General features: G+C 39.9%; 1 protein-coding gene across 1 annotated transcript; it reads left to right on the top strand.

Moving 5' to 3' along the window:
- Positions 1–11,974: 11,974 nt before the first annotated feature.
- On the top strand, positions 11,975–16,779 carry LOC310853315 (photoreceptor-specific nuclear receptor-like; the record flags this gene model as incomplete). The annotated part of the gene is made up of 8 exons (XM_083757616.1): positions 11,975–12,071; positions 12,649–12,799; positions 13,056–13,159; positions 13,467–13,736; positions 14,244–14,422; positions 14,626–14,866; positions 15,379–15,484; positions 16,647–16,779. 8 exons carry the CDS (start codon positions 11,975–11,977, stop codon positions 16,777–16,779), a joined length of 1,281 nt encoding a protein of 426 aa, XP_083613742.1.
- Between the last annotated feature and the right edge of the window lie 2,899 nt (positions 16,780–19,678).

Raw genomic sequence — 19,678 nt, 5'->3', positions numbered from 1 at the left:
TGTATGAAGGAGGGTAAACAGCATCTTTTAAAGTAGTTCATAGAAACCCTTGCCTCTACAGTAGACCTTGAGAAGTTGTCCCCGGGAAAGGAAAGGTGATCTTAATGGGGTTTTGTCTTGGTGTAATCAGACAGCGACATCATCAATCATGAGCGAGGGGAATTACAGCGGGTTACAAAGGGAGATAAGATAATGAGAGGGACCACAGTGATCTGTCGAGGGACAGCTCGAGTTCCAGAAGACATGATTACATGGCATGGGGCTCTCTGGATGCTGATGTACTGAGTGGGACAGCAGCGAAGGTTTAGCGTTATTGAAAACATACTATTGTGATTTTTCAGTCAGGTGCACATTCTGTGACCTCGGAATGATATGACGAATGTGAATCAAATAGCAACTTCTATTAACACATTTCCAATATCTTTAAGACAAATTTCTATTTGACAATTAAGAATGTTGCTTTGCTGCAGAAAGAAAGAAAGAATTTCTAATGACCATCACACATGGACACTCACCAATATATCTTGTTATAAGCAATGTGCCATTGCCGATTATGGGCAATGTATCAGACATATAGACTGACTAACCAACTGGGCCTCGTTTTAGTTTTTTTGTTTACTGTCCATGGTGCTCAATTTCTTTGTTTTGGTTGATGCAACCAGCAACCTGTTCCTGTAGGTACTACAGGTATTGTAGTGTAGTACAATAGTAACATCCCTCTAAGACCCAGTGTTGCTTTATAGCAACAAGTTATATTTTAATTAATTACTTAATTATTATTATTTTTTTCTGTTCTTTTTTCGCCTAAACGTCATCAGTGATGTTCATTGCAATGCCATTTCAATGCCATTGGTCATGATATTTGCATACAAATACCCCCCACAGAGGCTGAAATTCACACAAATTAAAAGTTTCTGGACTCAGCAATTTTGAACATTTTGTAACCTATGACTTTTGACCTTTAACCCTAATACAAGTAAGTAAAATAATTGTAATATATGTTTTTTGTGATCATTAGAATGTCTAGAACATGTTTTATTCATTATTGTGAAAGATATCCCCCAAATGTAAATTATTAAATTATTATATAATTATATAATTATTATATAATTATTATACATTTTTCATCAAACTTTTTTTTTTTTTTTACATCTTTTTAAGTGGTGCAACCACTTCTACATCCAGCATGCAATGTCCGTGTACCTGTTTGTGATGTGTGTACCTGTGTGAGCACGAGTGGTGTGCGCATGCGTGAAATTGGAACGAGAGAAGTATGTGACATGGCTGCCACCTGCTGGACGCAAACGATACAGAGAAGAAATTGGAACGATACAGAGAAGAAATTGGAACGATACAAATTGGAACGATACAGAGAACCAATAGACGGGAGTTGCACCACTTGGTTCACACTGGTGTGATTTTTAGTCTTAGTCCTAGTAGTACAAAGTAGTAGTAAGGTTGAAATCAATTTTTTGCAAGTAGAAATTAATGCGGGTCTTAGAGGGATATGCATTTAAAAATATTTATATAACTATAATAAAGATTTAGGCTACCATATGGGTAAGAATGTTCTACCCACAATGCTATGCTCACTACCAAAAGGGCATATGGCTACTTTTTAACACTCTGCTGCTTATGCCTTTTTGGCACCAAACAAACTAACATGTTTTTCGGTTTGGTTTTTCAGTTGTTCTTTTATTATAGGTAATCGTTTCAGTTGTGTTCTTTTGGCACTGAAACTATGTCATCGCCAGCTTTCATTTGATATAATACTCATTGCACAATATGGCTTCAAGACCACACATCTGACACATGTATTCTTAGGGTCATCAATAATCCATTTTATTGCCCTCTTTACCCTTTTTGCATTATACTGTACTTTGTGGCTAATATCTGTACACTAAATACCAGATGAGCCATTTGCGGCTTACAGACCAAACCTAATTATTTGAACAGTTACAGGATTTTTTTTTTTTTTTTACCACTTTGGACAATTCCAAACTACTGTATCTTGGTATAACAGGTGCATTGTTTAGGCATCACACACACTTGCTTGAGAGACTCTACAGTCAATACATGATGTCTAATGATAACATTGAATAAAAATATGAGTTTATTATAAATTATAAAGTTTGATTCTAATACACCCTATTGACTCATACCAGAACATGTGAGCAGCTGCCAGCTAAATCTATGACGCCTGATCAACTTAATAATGAGTCATTTGCACGTGTTGTGTCTTTGCTGTCTCCGGGCCGAGTATCACGTGCAGAACCTTTTTGAGGGCATGCATAGTATCGATGTGTACGAGGCCTGCATGAGAACATCTGCACAGAATGTCTGCATGCCCTTTCCCCCCCTTCCTCCAGCGATGATGTCAGTCAGCTACCCAGTTGTGTGTCACCAGCTCAAAGACCTGCAAAGCGTCTTGTCTGGCACGTTCCCTCTAGAGGGCCACACTCTCACTCGCTTGCATGAGCCACTGCTCCCTAATCCTCCACTGACGCCTTTCATCAGCATCACAGTCTACAGGAGGACAATAATATGTTGACCGCCATGACCTGTTAGCAGAACCGGTAGCTGCTGCCATTAGTGTCAAATGTTATCTTTACCATCTATAAGTCAGATAACCTACGATGAGGTTAGATGAGAAAATATACGATAAATCAAGATGAGGTGAAACATTTATGATCCTCCAAAGAAATTTGGTGGTTCTATAAGCAAAGCCATATTCTTTACAGAACACTCAATTTAAATACACTAAAGCAATATCATTGGATTGGATTAGCCTATGATGTGTTTCAGGAAATACAGTGGAGGATTTAATATAATCTGCATTGTACTATGAATTGATTAATTTATGGGATATTTAAGGGATTAACCAAAAAGGCATTTGGAGATATTGTATTGAATGTGTTTGAAGCTAAGTAATATTGTTAGGAAATGGGGAGGTTATGGATATCAATTGGATAATGATTGAGCCGATTAGACGGCATGATGAATTAGGAAAAGAAAAGGCGGTAAAACCTGTATGAGGGAAAGGCAGCTGGCTTCATTTAGGCCTATTGGTCATAAGCTCTTGTTGCTGGAGTGTGTTGTTTTGGCTTGCATGACGCATTTAGGGACAGCATCTGTGTTGACTAAGCACTAACTGTTGCATTAAGTCTGTCCGTGATATTGGTTGGTTATAGTTTCCTCCACATGTTCAGCCTCTATAGCTCTATAGTGCTATTTAATTAATTATTAATCATGCAGAAGGTGTGGAAAAGGTAAAGAGATATCAACACGGATCATTGCAGATTATTATGAGGTGCGCTTAGCAGTTAGGACATATTTTTTTAACACTGTTAACCATTAGAATCATGCTTGACTTTGACTAACTTGAAATGCATCCACTGATAGAATCAAAGTACAAGTGAATTTGTCCAAGGAATAATCATCTATCTATAGTGGCTGCCAAAGCTTTGTGTGAATGGTTCCTTTTTCTTCTTCTGTTTTTTGAGGGGGCCTCCTACAGTATAGCCTATACAGTTTTAATGTTTGTTTTTAGTTCAATGTTTGAGAAATTAATGTTTGTTTTAAATTAAATCCCATTAACAATAAAGAGAATTTAGTTTGTTTTGACACCGTTTGTTTTACATCATCATTACATCACCTAATCATAGCAACATGAGTTAAACTTTAATATATTAGAGTTAGAGACCAATCTACAAGCTCACAACACATCGCATTTTGAGATTTGGTGTAGAGGGGGGGAAAGAGCAGACCAAGTAGCCAGACACTCTTGGCTAAATCAGGTCAGGTTTACTACAGAGGGTTTAAGTGATTGAATCCAACATAGTATTAGAAAAGATCATGCGTAAACAAACGAACAATTATTACACTGATGATAGTGCTGTTAAACAAGTATGACGATATATACTGTATGAAAAAGTTTACTCTGCAACACAATTTTGCACATCTCTCTCTTGGCTAGGGGGTCCATGGCATGAAAAACGTTGAAAACACCTACAGTATTTGATTCCTTAAAATCAAGATGGATGTTAGCATGCCTAAAGAACTAAAGGGTCATTTCAGTTCTCCCATTTACCCTAATCTTCTTGTTTCCTATGTTTCTAGGGGGGCCCTAATCTAAAGTCATCTACTAATCCTCAGTAGTAGTGCATTGAGTTAAATTAGGTGTTTCAGGTTATAACCATCTGCCAGGCTAGTTTAATTAATCTGTGTAATTTTTGTAATGCAAAGCTACAATGTAGATGGGCTTGATAGACTATTTATATGAGCTTAAATACATTAAAAAAAAGTCTAATTAATATTTTCTGTTTCGTGAGGCTTTCTTGCTAAAAGAAATACTAATATAAATCCATTTAGGGAGAAGTTCAACAAGAAGCAAATTGGAGACGCATCCATATCGTTGTCAAACTAACTTTTTGTATTGCAATTTGTTCATGTGAAACTGAACTGAAACCCTCAAAATGCAACAGGCAATTGGAAGATGACACAACAAGCAGCAGGCTGTTGAGGTGCTATACCGGTATGTCTAAACAAGCCGAGGGCTTTTGAGCTACAGCAAGGAGCTCAGCGTGCTACAATCTGACACTTATCTCCCCCGGCGCTGGGCGCCACCCCGTTCTGCTGATGGCAGCGCGATGTCGCTTAGGAAGCAGCTGGTTACTGTCAGAGATCTAGGTCAGGACAGACTGCCAGCCACTGGCACAGAGTAGACCACACACACACCGGTAGGGCGGTCACCATTGTGCACCTTCATTTTAAGTTGTCAATTAATTGTCACACAAATAATTGTGATTTACGATTTAATTGTGTTTTTGGCATTGGAAATTGGGAAGAAATTACATTTCTGTTTGGCTTTTAGGCTTCGTAATAAAAACGTGCATGGGGCAGATATGGCAAATAACTGAAATATATCAAGAAATTATACTGGCATTTTAATAATTTTTTTACTGATCTACAAGTAACAATTGTAGATCCGATATTTCAGCTTTTTATGCATGAACATTTTTCAACATGGACACGATTATGACAATTATGATGAAATAATTGTGATTATCTCAAATAATTTGCAATGATTATGTAATAATTGTGACAACCTTACACACCGGTTGAGGCATTTTTGCAATGCAAATGCACAAAGAAGAAAAATGTGTGTGATGCACACACAGCAGGCAACGGAAGCTTTGACGGTATTGGAACACAGTGGCCAGTGGGCCTAAGAGATAGAGAATTTCAACAATGCAGCATTAGCAACTTCCTAAATTCTAACACGACTACTAGAAGAGTAGTCGTGTTACTATTTATCACATAAATGATGATTGGCGTTATACTATACAAACTCTAATTGCTGAAAACCTCTCTCTGCTTACACATCAGGATGTTCTTTGTCCAGTGATTTGAATTTGAACCAGGCAGACGGTTAGAATCTGCTCCCAGAGTGTGTGTGTGTGTGTGTGTGTGTGTGTGTGTGTGTGTGTGTGTGTGTGTGTGTGTGTGTGTGCGTGCGTGCGTGCGTGCGTGCGTGCGAGATGCGGCCATGCACACTAGTCATCGTCAGCATTGGCCATATCAGACATATCAGATCTAAGCACACTATAAGCACACTTAAGCCCCACCCCCCCATAATGGATACAGATCACATTGACTCCCACTGAATATAAACCAGGAAAGGACCTGATCTGCAGGTTCTGGAATACAGAGGATAAATTAGGCTGTCTTGTATCGTTTTATTTGTCTTGTCGTGACCTTGATGGGGGGCAGGGGTAATAACATGCCGGATATAGAAAATGTACATGTATATTTTCTGTCAAGGAAAATAAACACATTCACCTTTACTGACGTCCCAGCTCCTGAGCTCCCCCTCACAAAACATCACACCTGCCCAACTCTGTAAATGGAACATAAAATGTCACCAATTAAAAATAGAACCATCAAAGCATCAACATTTGCTTTGAGGATTTCTTACCAAGTACTATAGGGCGGGCTGTACACGCCATGCCTCCAGGTACCCCAACAAACATTCAAATCAGGCTTCTGACATGAGGCCTCAAACCATGGTCATCCCCTTTATGCACTACCCTTAAAAGGGCAGTGCTACATTAGTAAGAGAATTACAGATATCAAACCAGGATGTGTTCACCTTTGTACATTGAAGGTACAATGCAGAAAGGCTACTCTAACTTCTCATGAGATTTGAGAAAAACTGGTCTTAAGAACTTTTCCATTCTATTAATAGTAGTAGTAGTATAGTGAAGAAGAGTTCATTTTGGAAAGGAATTTGTATGAACATTAAATACCATGGAACACATCCTCCACACTGCTAAGCACGGTTAATGATGTCCGTTCCCTTCCGAGGGAAATAATCACTTGCAGATGGCAGAAGTGATTGTTTGTCAGGTCATATTTAGTTTAAAATATATGAGTGAACTATTATCATAAGTGATACTCTTAGAGTATGTTCCAGGTAGTTTCCAATATGTATTGTCCAGAAACATGGTGAGAGTTTATTCGTCTTCAAAGGTGTTTTAGAATATAATTCTGTTTCTATGGAGTGGCTCTGCAGGACTAACCATCTAATAAGAGTCTCTGTATGTTTGTCCAGAGTTATTCTCATAACCACTGGATCGATGGAAGTCAATGGGGCTCAGATGGGGTTCAAATCATGCCCACATTTAGAGTCAGACAGTACGTCATACATACACTGACGTAACAGGCTGGCAACATGAAATCCTACATCCACATTGAAGCCGTTCCCATGTGGATCTCGAGATCCATATACCGGTAATTCAATTTGTAATTTAAGAATCCTGTAAAAATATACCATGGTCTAAATATGTAAATAAAGTTAGATGACCGATTTAGCGGCAATGGTTTTGTGATACCATATTCACATGGTCACTGGCCACCATCGCTTTTAGGCCATGCATTTTGTTATTGCACGGGTCAAAGGAAAGGCTTAGTCTTCTGAAAAGAGAGGACAAAAGTTGTTAAAATGTATTAATAAGACATAGGACAAGGTTGTGAAACGTTTAAAAAGAGAAAGGGAAGCACTGCAGGGATCACAGAAACAATGTTTATCAATATTGTAATAGACAATAGACAGTATTAACAGCCAACCAATAAATGATTCATAATCTACCGAATTACGCAGTGATTAGATACTTAAAATAGATAACAATGCATAAACAATCCATATGAAGTAGACCAGACATAACATGGCGCCTAATCATACTTTGAATCCTAATCTATTTATGTCTTGGCATAATCTATGGCCTGCTCATGTAAGCATGTCTTCATGTACAACGTCTCAATGGTAGACTACAGACTACCGTTCTGTACTGCAGGCCAGCAGATTATGTCAAGTGTCTGACTGTCTGTGATAATTCCCTGATGGACCCGGCAAGCAGGCTGCAGGTGGCCATTTGAACAATGGCTAACAGAATGAGTCATCATTCTAAGCGCGATGCACTCGCAGATGAGTGTGTAATGTCATACATCCACACTGTCGAGTGTAGATGTGTATATCACACTATACCACGCTACGCACAGTGTGGATGTATGAATTAAATTAAACACTCAAACACAGAAATGCAGGTATGCACTGTATCCCCACTGTCTTTGATAAAAGAAAAGAGATCAGATCATTGATCTCAAGTGAAGTGACTACTATTGTCAAGTAAAGAATTATCCTGTTGATCGTATTATTTTAGGATTGTGTTATCCATAGAAAAGCTATTTCTAAATACCAACTGAGACTAAAACAAGATGGAATGAGTTCCGACATACTATTGGTCCGACTGTCATTAGACCGACAACCTACCTCAAAACATAGACTCCTCAAACCCTAACCTAACCATAACCGCAAGCACGGAGCAGCGCATGTTCGACCGTTGTTTCCGCATGTCAGACCTTTGGTGTGTCGGATCTGCGTGTGCATAACCAAAATCAAAGTATTAAATCTAGAACATTCAAAACATGGAAGGGTAGTGATAGAATGAAAATACTAACTTTGAGCTTGTCATCATTCTGTCTCATAATACATTATTATAGAATAGATACAATCTCCTGATGTGAGTGTAATGTGCATATTTTAGCACAATGCACTTCAAATTCAGTGATAATAATTTTCATTGTTGAGTAGCGAATAGCAATGTCCACTGACATCCCAGACTGACAGTATATTGTATTTGGCTAGACCAGAGAAGTCCCAAGATTGATTGGTTGATTGATTGATTGACTGAATACAGTTTGCAAAATAGTTTTGCAAATAGTACAGTGGTACGATACTACAATCCTACTATAAATGCGCCACGTCTCTGTCTGCGTGCGTGCGTGTGCGTACGGTTGTAATGCACGTAACTCGAGAACCGTTTGCCACACCGACTTCACATTCGACACACGCGTTCCACCCCCCGGGAGTGCAGTGCCCGGTATCGAGTCGGTCGGACCCACAGTTCTCCAGAACCACCCCAAAAGGCTCTGGTCAGCTCTGCCAGTGGACCTAATCAGCCTAAATCCCAACCCCACACCTGCAAATTGATTACTTAACCACTCCACTTTTCACAGTCATTTTGCACTCTTCACACACAGGCAGACAGACAGACAAATACAGAGATCTCCATGTGGGACACAGACAGATAGTTAAAACGGGTGCTATTATTAGGTTCCCAAGTTCCATCGCTCTCAAAGTCTCAAGTAGGCTGGTGGCCAACGGGCACGTACAGGTCTAGTCCTACTGTACATGCGCCACGTGTCTGCGTGCGTGTGTGTACGGTTGTAATGCACGTAACTCGAGAACCGTTTGCCCAACCGACTTCACATTTGACACACGCGTTCCACACCGCGTGTGGCCGACGGGCACGTACAGGTCTAGTGTTGCTAAAAGGATAACACAAGCCATAAGGGCTTGTGCCTTGTTTCCATTGTGTTCCTGTGTATTCAATTCACCAAGATAATAAGCCGTGCCAAGCATATGTGCCATGACCTAGTGCACACCAGTGATTCATCACACATGACTTATTTAACCACTTCCCAGCATCCCTATTGTGGCAAAAAGTTTCTAAAAGAAATAGCAGATCTACAAGCTCACAATGTGTTTCAGACAGGATATCTAGTGTAGAGTGAAAACAGAAATGTCACTAGTATAGAGCCCTGAGGGACTCTGGTCAACTATAGGGTTTAAGTGGTTAATTAGGTAAATCCATGAAGCATGCAGCCCAATGACACCAGAACACTAATTAAGTGGAAATCTTGCAGGGGTCAACAGTGCTGTGGCCAAGAATGACAAGAGTAGCCACCATATGGCTAAAGATGCCCACAAGGAACGTGTCTGTAGTGCTCTTTTAATCTTTTGAGCTAATCGTGTCCCTTGCCCATCCCCCCCAAACCCCCCCATTTCTTATTGACTCTGCCCGTGGTGTCCCCCAAGCAGGCGGACATAATGTTACAGTTTTCTAATCTACTTAACTGGTTTCCAGTGTGTTTTTCCAATTATTGAGGCTGCTACAGTATTTCCTCGCAGAGTTGGGACCTGCTGAGGTCAACATTAATTATGCGCACCAAGCAGATTTTATGCTTGAACATTTTGTGGGTGAGTGTAGACTAAAGCATGGAAAATACAGTACATACAGATTTTGATTGCATTTTGCCATCGCATTTGCAAAGTATTAGGAATATGCTAGATTGAATGTGTAATTAATCAGACTCACAAACTAAATATATTAGTTATTTACTGTATAGGCTCTATACAGATGTCTGACATCTCATTCGCTAATTATAAGAAAACAAAAAAAAAAAGTAGTAGAAGCTAAACACCATTGTCTTCAGATTAAGATCATTCACTGTGGCCACTCAACTGTGTAAAGAAACAAATGATGAAATCATTGTGTGAAAGTGGTGGTCTGGTCATATACCATATGATCTTTTCAGTGAACTCTGGTCCACGTTTATGCATGAATGAGGACATTCACGGAACTTCAACAGAAATCTTCTCTTTATTATTGTAATGCAGTACCCATATTTGGGCATACTGAGAGACAGACAGACAGACACAGATTCATTCATTCATTCATTCATTCATTCAAGTTTTATTTATTCTAGAAATTAAACTCAGTGTTGTCGAGTAATACAATATAGGAAAACAAAACAAAACATCACAATACATCAGAATATCAGGAAAAGACAAACAAAAGGTATACATGTGAATTACATAGGTTTACAAATAAAAAGCAAAGACAAATTTCAAAGCGATCTAAAAACAGTTACATATTGTGGGGGTCTGTATGCTCACCAAGGTTTTAAAATGACTCAAGGGTACCAATGTGGTCAATTGTAATGTCGTTTGCAGGTCATTCCATGTATTAGGGCAACATAAGCTAAAAGCAGATCTACCAAGTTCAGAGTTAACTTTTTGTACCTTGAATTTGGGGAAATTACTTGACGTGGGGTTCAGAGTCCCATTACATTTCAGAAAAGATGAGATGTATTTAGGACAATCTCCAAGCATGGCTTTATACAAGAACAACAGGTGCCAATGCAGTTCTGAGTTCTCGTCTCTCTGTCAGGGAGGACCATCCAACCTTGTTATATAAGAATATATTTATAGCCTGTTCTCTTTAGGTATATTTTTATTAACCTTTATGTATTATTGTGTAACATTTTCACAAAGAAAGAAGATAAAAGTAATATTTCCCAGTTTCACTCTCCTGGCACCTGTGGGCCTTGCGTCTATGTGATATGATTCTTGTGGTCATGGTTTCAAATTGACATCTATTTAAATAGTGCTCAATTGGCCGGTATGGTCATTTTAGCTGCTCAATAATGCATGGAGACCTTCATAAATGAGCAAATTAGTACCGGCCTACATGGGCCCTTCACAGTTCCATTAATCTCTCGGCGACCTTTCGTCCTGTTGGCTTGGGAGAAGCGGATGAGCTGTAGTTTGTAAAAAAAAAAAAAAATCAAATGAGAGTTAATATGCAGTTCCTAACCAAACAGTGGACGTCATTATGAATGGAAGGCAATCACATAGATCAAATATATGGCAGGGAACAGAGATGGAATTTGGAGGCAAGGAGGGAAAACAGAGGGCAATACAAATTGAAGGGGCTGGTAAACATAATAATGTGCACCCCAGGTAATCGTCCCTTCAAATGCAGACACCATAGAGGAGTGTTGACTGATGGATCCCCTCACAGACAGATGAGAGGGCAGAGGAAGAAGAGGCACATGGAAATGGGTCTAAAGTTACTGTACAACTCTAATGCACCAGAGCTGGCGTGTTGGCAGCAATTCATTGCGTTATTGTTTGTTAAAGCGCTTGAAGACTTGCCTCCAAAACAGCGGCAGGCGTCCGGGCAATGTGACTGATTGATCCAGTAGATGAACAGTAAAGATTAAAAGGATGGACAAATGAGCCTGCTGCTTACACAGCGTTTGGGGCTTAATCCTCTCACCCCCATGGGCTCTTTTTGACAACGTGCCTCTGAGGAGAACGCACACCACACGCTGACAGGACCTTTGCCAAGAGAGACAGGACAATGCCACACAGACGTGTTAACAAGCCTTAGATGTGCATCCTATAGCCAACCCGCCGTCATTACATCTGTATCTGTACACCAAAGGCAGCAAAAGGAACAGAGGCACCATCAGAAGAAGGGTCCAAAGGTAAATTGGAGAGGGAGGCCGTACACGAGCAGAAGGACCTGATCTGCCATCTGCCCTGTCTGACAGGGAGACCACCGGGGGCCTACAGGAACTGTTTTCATCTGAGGAATTTTCCTGACGTTTACTCGTGTTTATTTTTATTTTTTTTGTTGCAACTGTGGTGATTGGTGAACGCCCGAAGGAACACATCAGAGGGATCTCTCCAACGTTTAAACATCATATTGGACGAAGGGATTAAAAAAACATTTGTAGAAAAGAACAAAACATCAGATATATTTGTAATACGTTCCCTGTCAAAATGATGGAGGATCATCACCTGTCTAAAATCCCTCTAATGTCCTCGTCCTCCCCTCATGAGTCCTCAGGGAGCCCCGGGACGGATGACAGCAGAGGCGGTAAGACCAACACACATGCACTGCTAGTGGGAGGAACAGGGGCCTATGCAGCCAAGCAAGCAATTCAACATATATCAATGTGTTATTGCAGTAATCATTTTTTCTCCAACATAAGCTATAACTTTGCAACCATATTTAGATTACGTTATTTTCTTCATCTTTTATTTATTGAAACAAACTAATAATATATTAGGAAATGGTTTTCTGATTGTATTATCTCTAATACATTTCGATGCCAAAAAATAAACACAGCTATTCCGGGGTTTACAATTCTTTGTGAATACGCCCCAAACTGGCAATGTTTAGTAATATCTAGTCACTAAGAGTACCTGAAGATCAATGTAGTGCTGGGTAAAGTACCCAGTGTGCCACGAAATTAGATTTGCAGCTGTGAATGGCTATACTCTTGTTAAATTGACTCACGAGTAGTGATTCACGTTCACCTTTGTGACAGGACAACTCCATTGTTTGTGTGACTTTCAAGCCACATGCACGTTTGCAGATCTCACAGATGGCAGGAGGTACAAAACAATACATGCCACATCTAACTGTCTGTACCGTACGTGTTGACTTTCAGCCAAGAGTCCTGCCCCGGGCAAAGCCCTGAGCCCCGCTCTGCTCTGCAGAGTCTGTGGAGACACAAGCAGTGGCAAACATTACGGGATCTATGCGTGCAACGGCTGCAGTGGCTTCTTCAAGAGAAGTGTGAGGAGAAGACTCATTTACAGGTCCACACTCTTTTATTTATTCCATTGAAATGTCATGCTTTTGGCATCAGGTTATAGGTGGCATTTGGGTGTTTATACCATTACATACATTATAATTATTCAATTGTTTAATTATTACACCCCCATTTCTTTTTTCATTATTGTTATTTATACCTTGGTGGAAATTGATATGCCCATTAAGGATTCTTTTTCACAAAATTGCTCAAACAAGAGTAGCCTACTTACTGTAGTGTAAACCCTGCCTCTTGTTCAACAGGTGCCAGGCTGGAACGGGCATGTGCTCAGTCGATAAAGCCCATCGTAACCAGTGCCAGGCATGTCGGCTGAAGAAATGCTTACAAGCGGGCATGAATAAGGACGGTTAGTTGTATGAGAACTTAAATCGTTAATGAAGAAAATACATTAATTTGTGTCAATAATTGTAACGTAAGAAACAAAGTTCCTCTTAGTAGCAAACTGTGCAAACACTTGAAATAATGTTAAAGTCTGAAAGGTTATGGTAGATATGGTGTGAATAGTTTGATTGTGTCAAACCTCTTTTATTTTCAAATATTATCCCTTCATTCCTCTCTCTGTTCTCAGTTTACCACATCTCAAAACTTTCTCCCTTCTTATCCACTCTTCCCCGACCATCATCTTCTCTGTTCCTCATTCTGTCTGTGCACAGCCGTACAGAACGAGCGACAGCCCCGCAGCACGGCACAGGTGCGACTGGATTCCCTGGACTTGGACCCAGAGAAGGAGCACCTGGCCACCACGCGAGAGCCTACCTCCTCCTCCTCTACCTCGTCCACTGGCGTCATCACGTGGCCCCACATCACGTCCTCCATAAGCTCCTCTGTCCTGCCGACGCGCTGCGGCAGCCCCCAGAACAACCACCGCTTCATGGCCAGCCTCATGACTGCCGAGACCTGCGCCAAGCTGGAGCCAGAGGACGGTGAGGAGCTGGGTCCGTTTGTGGGTGGAGGTGTTGGGTTTCTATAAATCAAATGTTCAGTCCCTTTCAATCATTATATGGTCATATGATAGTCAAGCTATATAGTACATACTAGTAATAAAGGTTTTGGTTAGTATAACCAATTGCATATTATGATGAAATACATAAGCCATGTATTAAACTACAATGAGATAATATGGACACAGGAAGATGAGAAATAAATGGTTTTCTATGTACAATTTATTTGATTTTATTATTTATTATTTTATTTATTTTACGACAAGTAGAGATGATTAAATCTGTTGAAAGGTGTGGTGTTATGAGTAAGAAAATACTTAATACCAAAATCTCACAGTAGATGAGATAGAATGAGTTGGGGATTTGCATATAATCAGATATAACATAATACAGTATTTGACACGCACATACAGATAATTCCTTATAATATATAGCCTGTTACATCCAAATATTGTATAATCTCTAAATTTGACAAATTCTCCCTTTCAGTTGACGAGAACATTGACGTGACCAGTAACGAGCCGGAGCGAGCGTCGTCAGAGTACCACATGGCGCTCTACCCCTCCAGCTCAGAGAACATTTATGAAACGTCTGCACGCCTGCTCTTCATGTCTGTCAAATGGGCCAAAAACCTCCCAGTGTTTTCCAACCTGCCCTTCAGGGATCAGGTATTGAAACCCAACCTGCTTTCTCAATGCAAGTAACACTGGATCCAAGTAACGTAACCAAAACACCTCAAATCAAAATGTAACACTTAGGTGTTTTGGTGTACAAAGCTCAAAACTTTGTCCGAGCTGCAGAACATGCATTGTTGACACCACCACAGCACACCTAATCTACAGTGGTACTTACTTGTACCATCTTGTTCTAGGTCATCCTCCTAGAGGAGGCGTGGAGTGAGCTGTTCCTGCTCTGTGCCATCCAGTGGTCTCTGCCCCTGGACAGCTGCCCGCTGCTCTCCCTGCCCGACCTGTGCCCCGTCATCCAGGGCAAGGCCAGCTATACCGGCCTGGACCTGAGGCTTCTCCAGGAAGCCTTCAGCCGCTTCAAGGCCCTCGCTGTGGATCCCACAGAGTTCGCCTGCCTCAAGGCTATAGTCCTCTTCAAACCAGGTAACTTAATTAACTTCACAAGGGCGGTTAGTGTGTTTTTCTGAGGGAGTGAGGAGAAATCTGCTTTTATGTGCCCTATATTTTCGCCGGTGCTTTACCCCTTATCCCTAAACTTCTTTGCCTTTTTTATTATTTTGAAAAACATTTTAAAATACTTCAAATAACCGATCTACATTGACACATTGTGAGCTTGTAGATCTGTTGCAGCTCATCCCATCCCCTCTCCCCATGCATTTCTCTTATTCTTAATGCTGGCTTGCTTGTGATAAAGACAAGCTCCGAATGTAGTCACTACATGTTCTCTTTGCAGTCTACGTATGTGACATTTTACCCTGTTGTTTGTTGACTATGGTTCATTGAATTGCTTACTCAACTTACTCTGATTTTGCACTCGTAAGTTGCTAATAAGAGTGTCTAAATACCTAAACTGTAATTGTAACTGTTTGTTTTGATGAACGCTGCTCCTAATAAGCAAAAGATATGAAAATGTAAAAATGTCTTTGTTTCCAAAGAGACTAGGGGACTGAAGGATCCAGAGCAGGTGGAGAACCTCCAGGACCAGTCACAGGTGATGCTGGGACAACACATCCGCTCACACTATCCCACCCAAGCAGCCAGGTAATGCTCACTATGCCACTGAAACACAGCAGGTAATGCTCACTATGCCACTGAAACACAGCCAGGTAATGCTCACTATGCCACTGAAACACAGCCAGGTAATGCTCACTATGCCACTGAAACGCAGGTAATGCTCACTATGCCACTGAAACACAGCCAGGTAATGCTCACTATACCACTGAAACACAGCAGGTAATGCTCACTATGCCACTGAAACACAGCCAGGTAATGCTCACTATGCCACTGAAACACAGCCAGGTAATGCTCACTATGCCACTGAAACACAGCCAGGTAATGCTCACTATGCCACTGAAACACAGCAGGTAATGCTCACTATGCCACTGAAACACAGCCAGGTAATGCTCACTATGCCACTGAAACACAGCCAGGTAATGCTCACTATGCCACTGAAACACAGCAAGGTAATGCTCACTATGCCACTGAAACACAGCAGGTAATGCTCACTATGCCACTGAAACACAGCCAGGTAATGCTCACTATGCCACTGAAACACAGCAGGTAATGCTCACTATGCCACTGAAACACAGCCAGGTAATGCTCACTATGCCACTGAAACACAGCAGGTAATGCTCACTATGCCACTGAAACACAGCCAGGTAATGCTCACTATGCCACTGAAACACAGCCAGGTAATGCTCACTATGCCACTGAAACACAGCAGATAATGCTCACTATGCCACTGAAACACAGCCAGGTAATGCTCACTATGCCACTGAAACATCCAGATAATGCTCACACTACCTATTCATGATTAAAAAAAAAATCCTACTCAGTCTGTGTCTCATGGGAGGGCTGTGGGCTGTTCAGAAACCCGTTCACCTATGCCTATGCCATAGAAAGCATAGGTGGACCCCGATCTAATGTGATACAGACTGAGTAGAAATAAATTGTGGTATTTTGTCATGAACATTAGTGATCAATCAAATTATTAAAAATATTAACATTATTTGTCAAATTAGCTTTTTTTTCTTTTACCTGTGGAGTGGACAATGCATTTTGTATTGTATTGTATTGTATTGTATTGTTGGAATGCAACTTTACGGTCAAATTCTTTTCCCACTCTTTTGTAAAGATTTTTTTTGGTAACTACAGTATGTACATGAAGACATTCATAAATTAAAACTCTTATTTTGTTGTGCAGGTTTGGGAAACTACTACTCCTCCTCCCCTCGCTGCGTTTTGTCGGCTCAGAGCGGATTGAGCTCCTGTTCTTTCATAGGACCATTGGTAACACCCCCATGGAGAAACTGCTGTGTGACATGTTCAAGAATTAAGTCCCCAGTCGGACCCAAAGGAGCCCTCTGGTGCCCATCTGATGACTTGAGGCCTGTGGTCTATCTATGACCTTGTTCTGGATGCAGGCAACAGAGAACTGACACATAACAGACCAGTGATTGTCAACATTCAACAGTGTATATCACAATGTTTTTTTGGAGCAACATTCGCAATGATTTTTCTCTCTCTGTTTGCTTCTTTTTTAAATCTCTGGGAAGTGGGAACCCAATCTACACTGTAAAATACTGTGTTCATTTTATTCTGAGTGTGTTATGCAGCTCCATTTGGTTCCATTTGTACACAATGAGTTGCAGACAAGGCTTAATTTGGTTCCTAACCATCAATCATTTAGCTGGGGACCCCCTGGAACGCCCCAAAACATGCTAGCCTCGATCTTTTCCGCGGACCGCTCGTCCCCAGCGGTTCTTGTATTCTTGAATTTGTTTTACTGAGGATAAGAAATAAGTTACGGTTAGGCATAGTTTTACTGAGGTTACGTTTATAAATATGGTTAGGTTTAGGCATTGTTTACTGAGGTTACGTTTAGGAATAGGCCTACCTGGTGGCGACTGTTCCGAGGTTCCGAGGTCGCCAGATTTTCCCCGGGGAGAGCGTGTTTTGGGGCGAGTGTTCTGGTATTCCTCCAGACCAGACCCCATGTTGAGAAACACTGATCTACATTATTTAATTTGAAAGCTGTCTAATGTACATATGAGAGATTCAGTGTACTGTTTTGTCTAATAAGGTCACTTTAATATGTCCGTACAATAATGTGCATTCCATCTGTCACAGTAGCCTACTAGTACAATACTTTTTTAATGTCTAGTACAGTGTATATCACAATGTTTTTTGGAGCAACATGTACAATTGTATTTGTTTGGTGTTACTAAATATATCTCTTATAATTAAAATGATGCGTGTGTGTGTGTGTGTGTGTGTGTGTGTGTGTGTGTGTGTGTGTGTGTGTGACTGTGTGTGGTATTTATGCTATCATGATGGCTTAATACTATAAAATATGCAATAACATTTGTATTTAATACGCAATCAAACAGAATAGATTTTAGGGCAAAACTTTTCAAACTGCAATAAAATAAACAAATTTGAGAGCAAAACGTGCTGCACTGCTATACTCACATTTAGCAAGTAAAATGAATGTGTTATATGTATTACTTTCTTTTGCTAATCTAAAAGTTTTGTTTGCAAATCGAATTGTTTGCAATTTTTGGAAATAAAACAATATTTTGTTTGCAATAAAAAAAAGCAATTGCGATTCAAAAGGTTTCTCTCGATTTCTCTTGTGCTCTGGACCTACGCTGAAAGATGTTTCCATTGTCCAGTGTCAAAAAGAGTCATAGCCCTTCTGACATGTTCTTCCTGGGTTAATAGTATCATGCATGAAGGAAGAGCATGTCATTAATTGAAAGAAAAACTAAAACTATTCCTTAGGCTTTAGATTGTACCATAGATTGTAGATTTCAATCTCAATTTATACCTGTTTTCAGTGTTTAATATTATTTGATTAAATCCGGTTAGCCTTTATCTAATTTAGGCTTTTTGTACAGTATATAAATTTTCTATAACTGTCTGTTATAGAAACTGTTATAGAAATGTTTTCGGAAATCCTGTCCTGTCCTGTTTTTTTCTGTCTATACTTAATAATAAAAGTTATACAGCCCAATTCTGATTGTTATGTTTAATATAATTCAATAGTAATTAAAATGTCATAATTTCATTGATTTCAACTCTCATGCCAGCAGCGATCCTGAGTCGATGGGCCCATGGACCTGAGACTGCCTCAGGTGTTAGAAGACTAGCTCCTTGTAACACACAATTGCATTGGTGCCACAGTACTCCACACAACAACCTGTGACTGTATATTCACATGTATAGGATACTAAACACAATTCATACTTTCTTATACGCTATAGATAGCACCTCTTAAAGGATTTACAAAACACTGATATTTTGGAAAGAGAATAAACAGAAATAAATAAATGAACACTATAGCTAACATTTCACAAATGCCTTGTGTATGACCTCAGATTGGCTCTGGCTCTTTCCTTAACTTGCTTATTTTGACATCAAATTAATCCAAATCATAATTGAAAGGTGCTTGAATAGAATGCATATCACAATTAAGGCTGTGGCTTGTTGACAAATAATGTCAACTCAGTTCTTCAATGAAACATTGCCCTCTTCTGGCTGTTCTGAAGCCATGACACTTACAGTATCCACACTGTCACCAATAGAATGAATTGTTTATGTCTTAACACAATTATCTAAGATATTTTTTATCAGACAATTCAATTTCAATGACTTCACATTGTCAGAGTACTGTGCATTTGTAGTGGATGGTCATATGTACTCTTGAAAATGAAGTTAAGGACAAACAAAGTTAGCAGTCTAATGACATGTTTTGAAAGGTAAATGGACTCTTGAGAACTTGTCTTAGGGGCTGAGGCAGTGGCTCCCGTTTAGCAAGATGTAATTGTATAGTAATTTAGCTCAGCCCAATATCAGGGGCAGGGAAGGGAAATACTTTCTCGGAAAGGCAATCATTTATCTTGTTAAAATATGAATGGTAGTATATCCTACTGCTTGGTTTGCACATTCATAGGTTTGAGAAGCTGCTGCTTCATTTCACAAAACATTGCTTGGTTAATTTCATTTAAATTATTGTAAAATGATTTCCCTAAACTTTGTTAATCAATGCCTGAGGGTTGGAGAGACATTTTAAATGTGAATTTGCTGAATTACTAGAGTAAGACGTTCCATATCTATGCCATATACTATAGTATATAGCCCTAGAGTACTGTATCTTACATTCAGGCACTGTTGTATTTTTTTTACTTTTTCCCTTTGAGACTTTCAAATGAAATGTGCAAACGTGAGTGATGG

This window comes from Protomyctophum parallelum (assembly GCF_964188405.1).
Source record: "Protomyctophum parallelum genome assembly, chromosome: 2".
Classification (NCBI taxonomy): Eukaryota; Metazoa; Chordata; class Actinopteri; order Myctophiformes; family Myctophidae; genus Protomyctophum; species Protomyctophum parallelum.
This window is presented reverse-complemented; position numbering and strand designations above follow the sequence as displayed.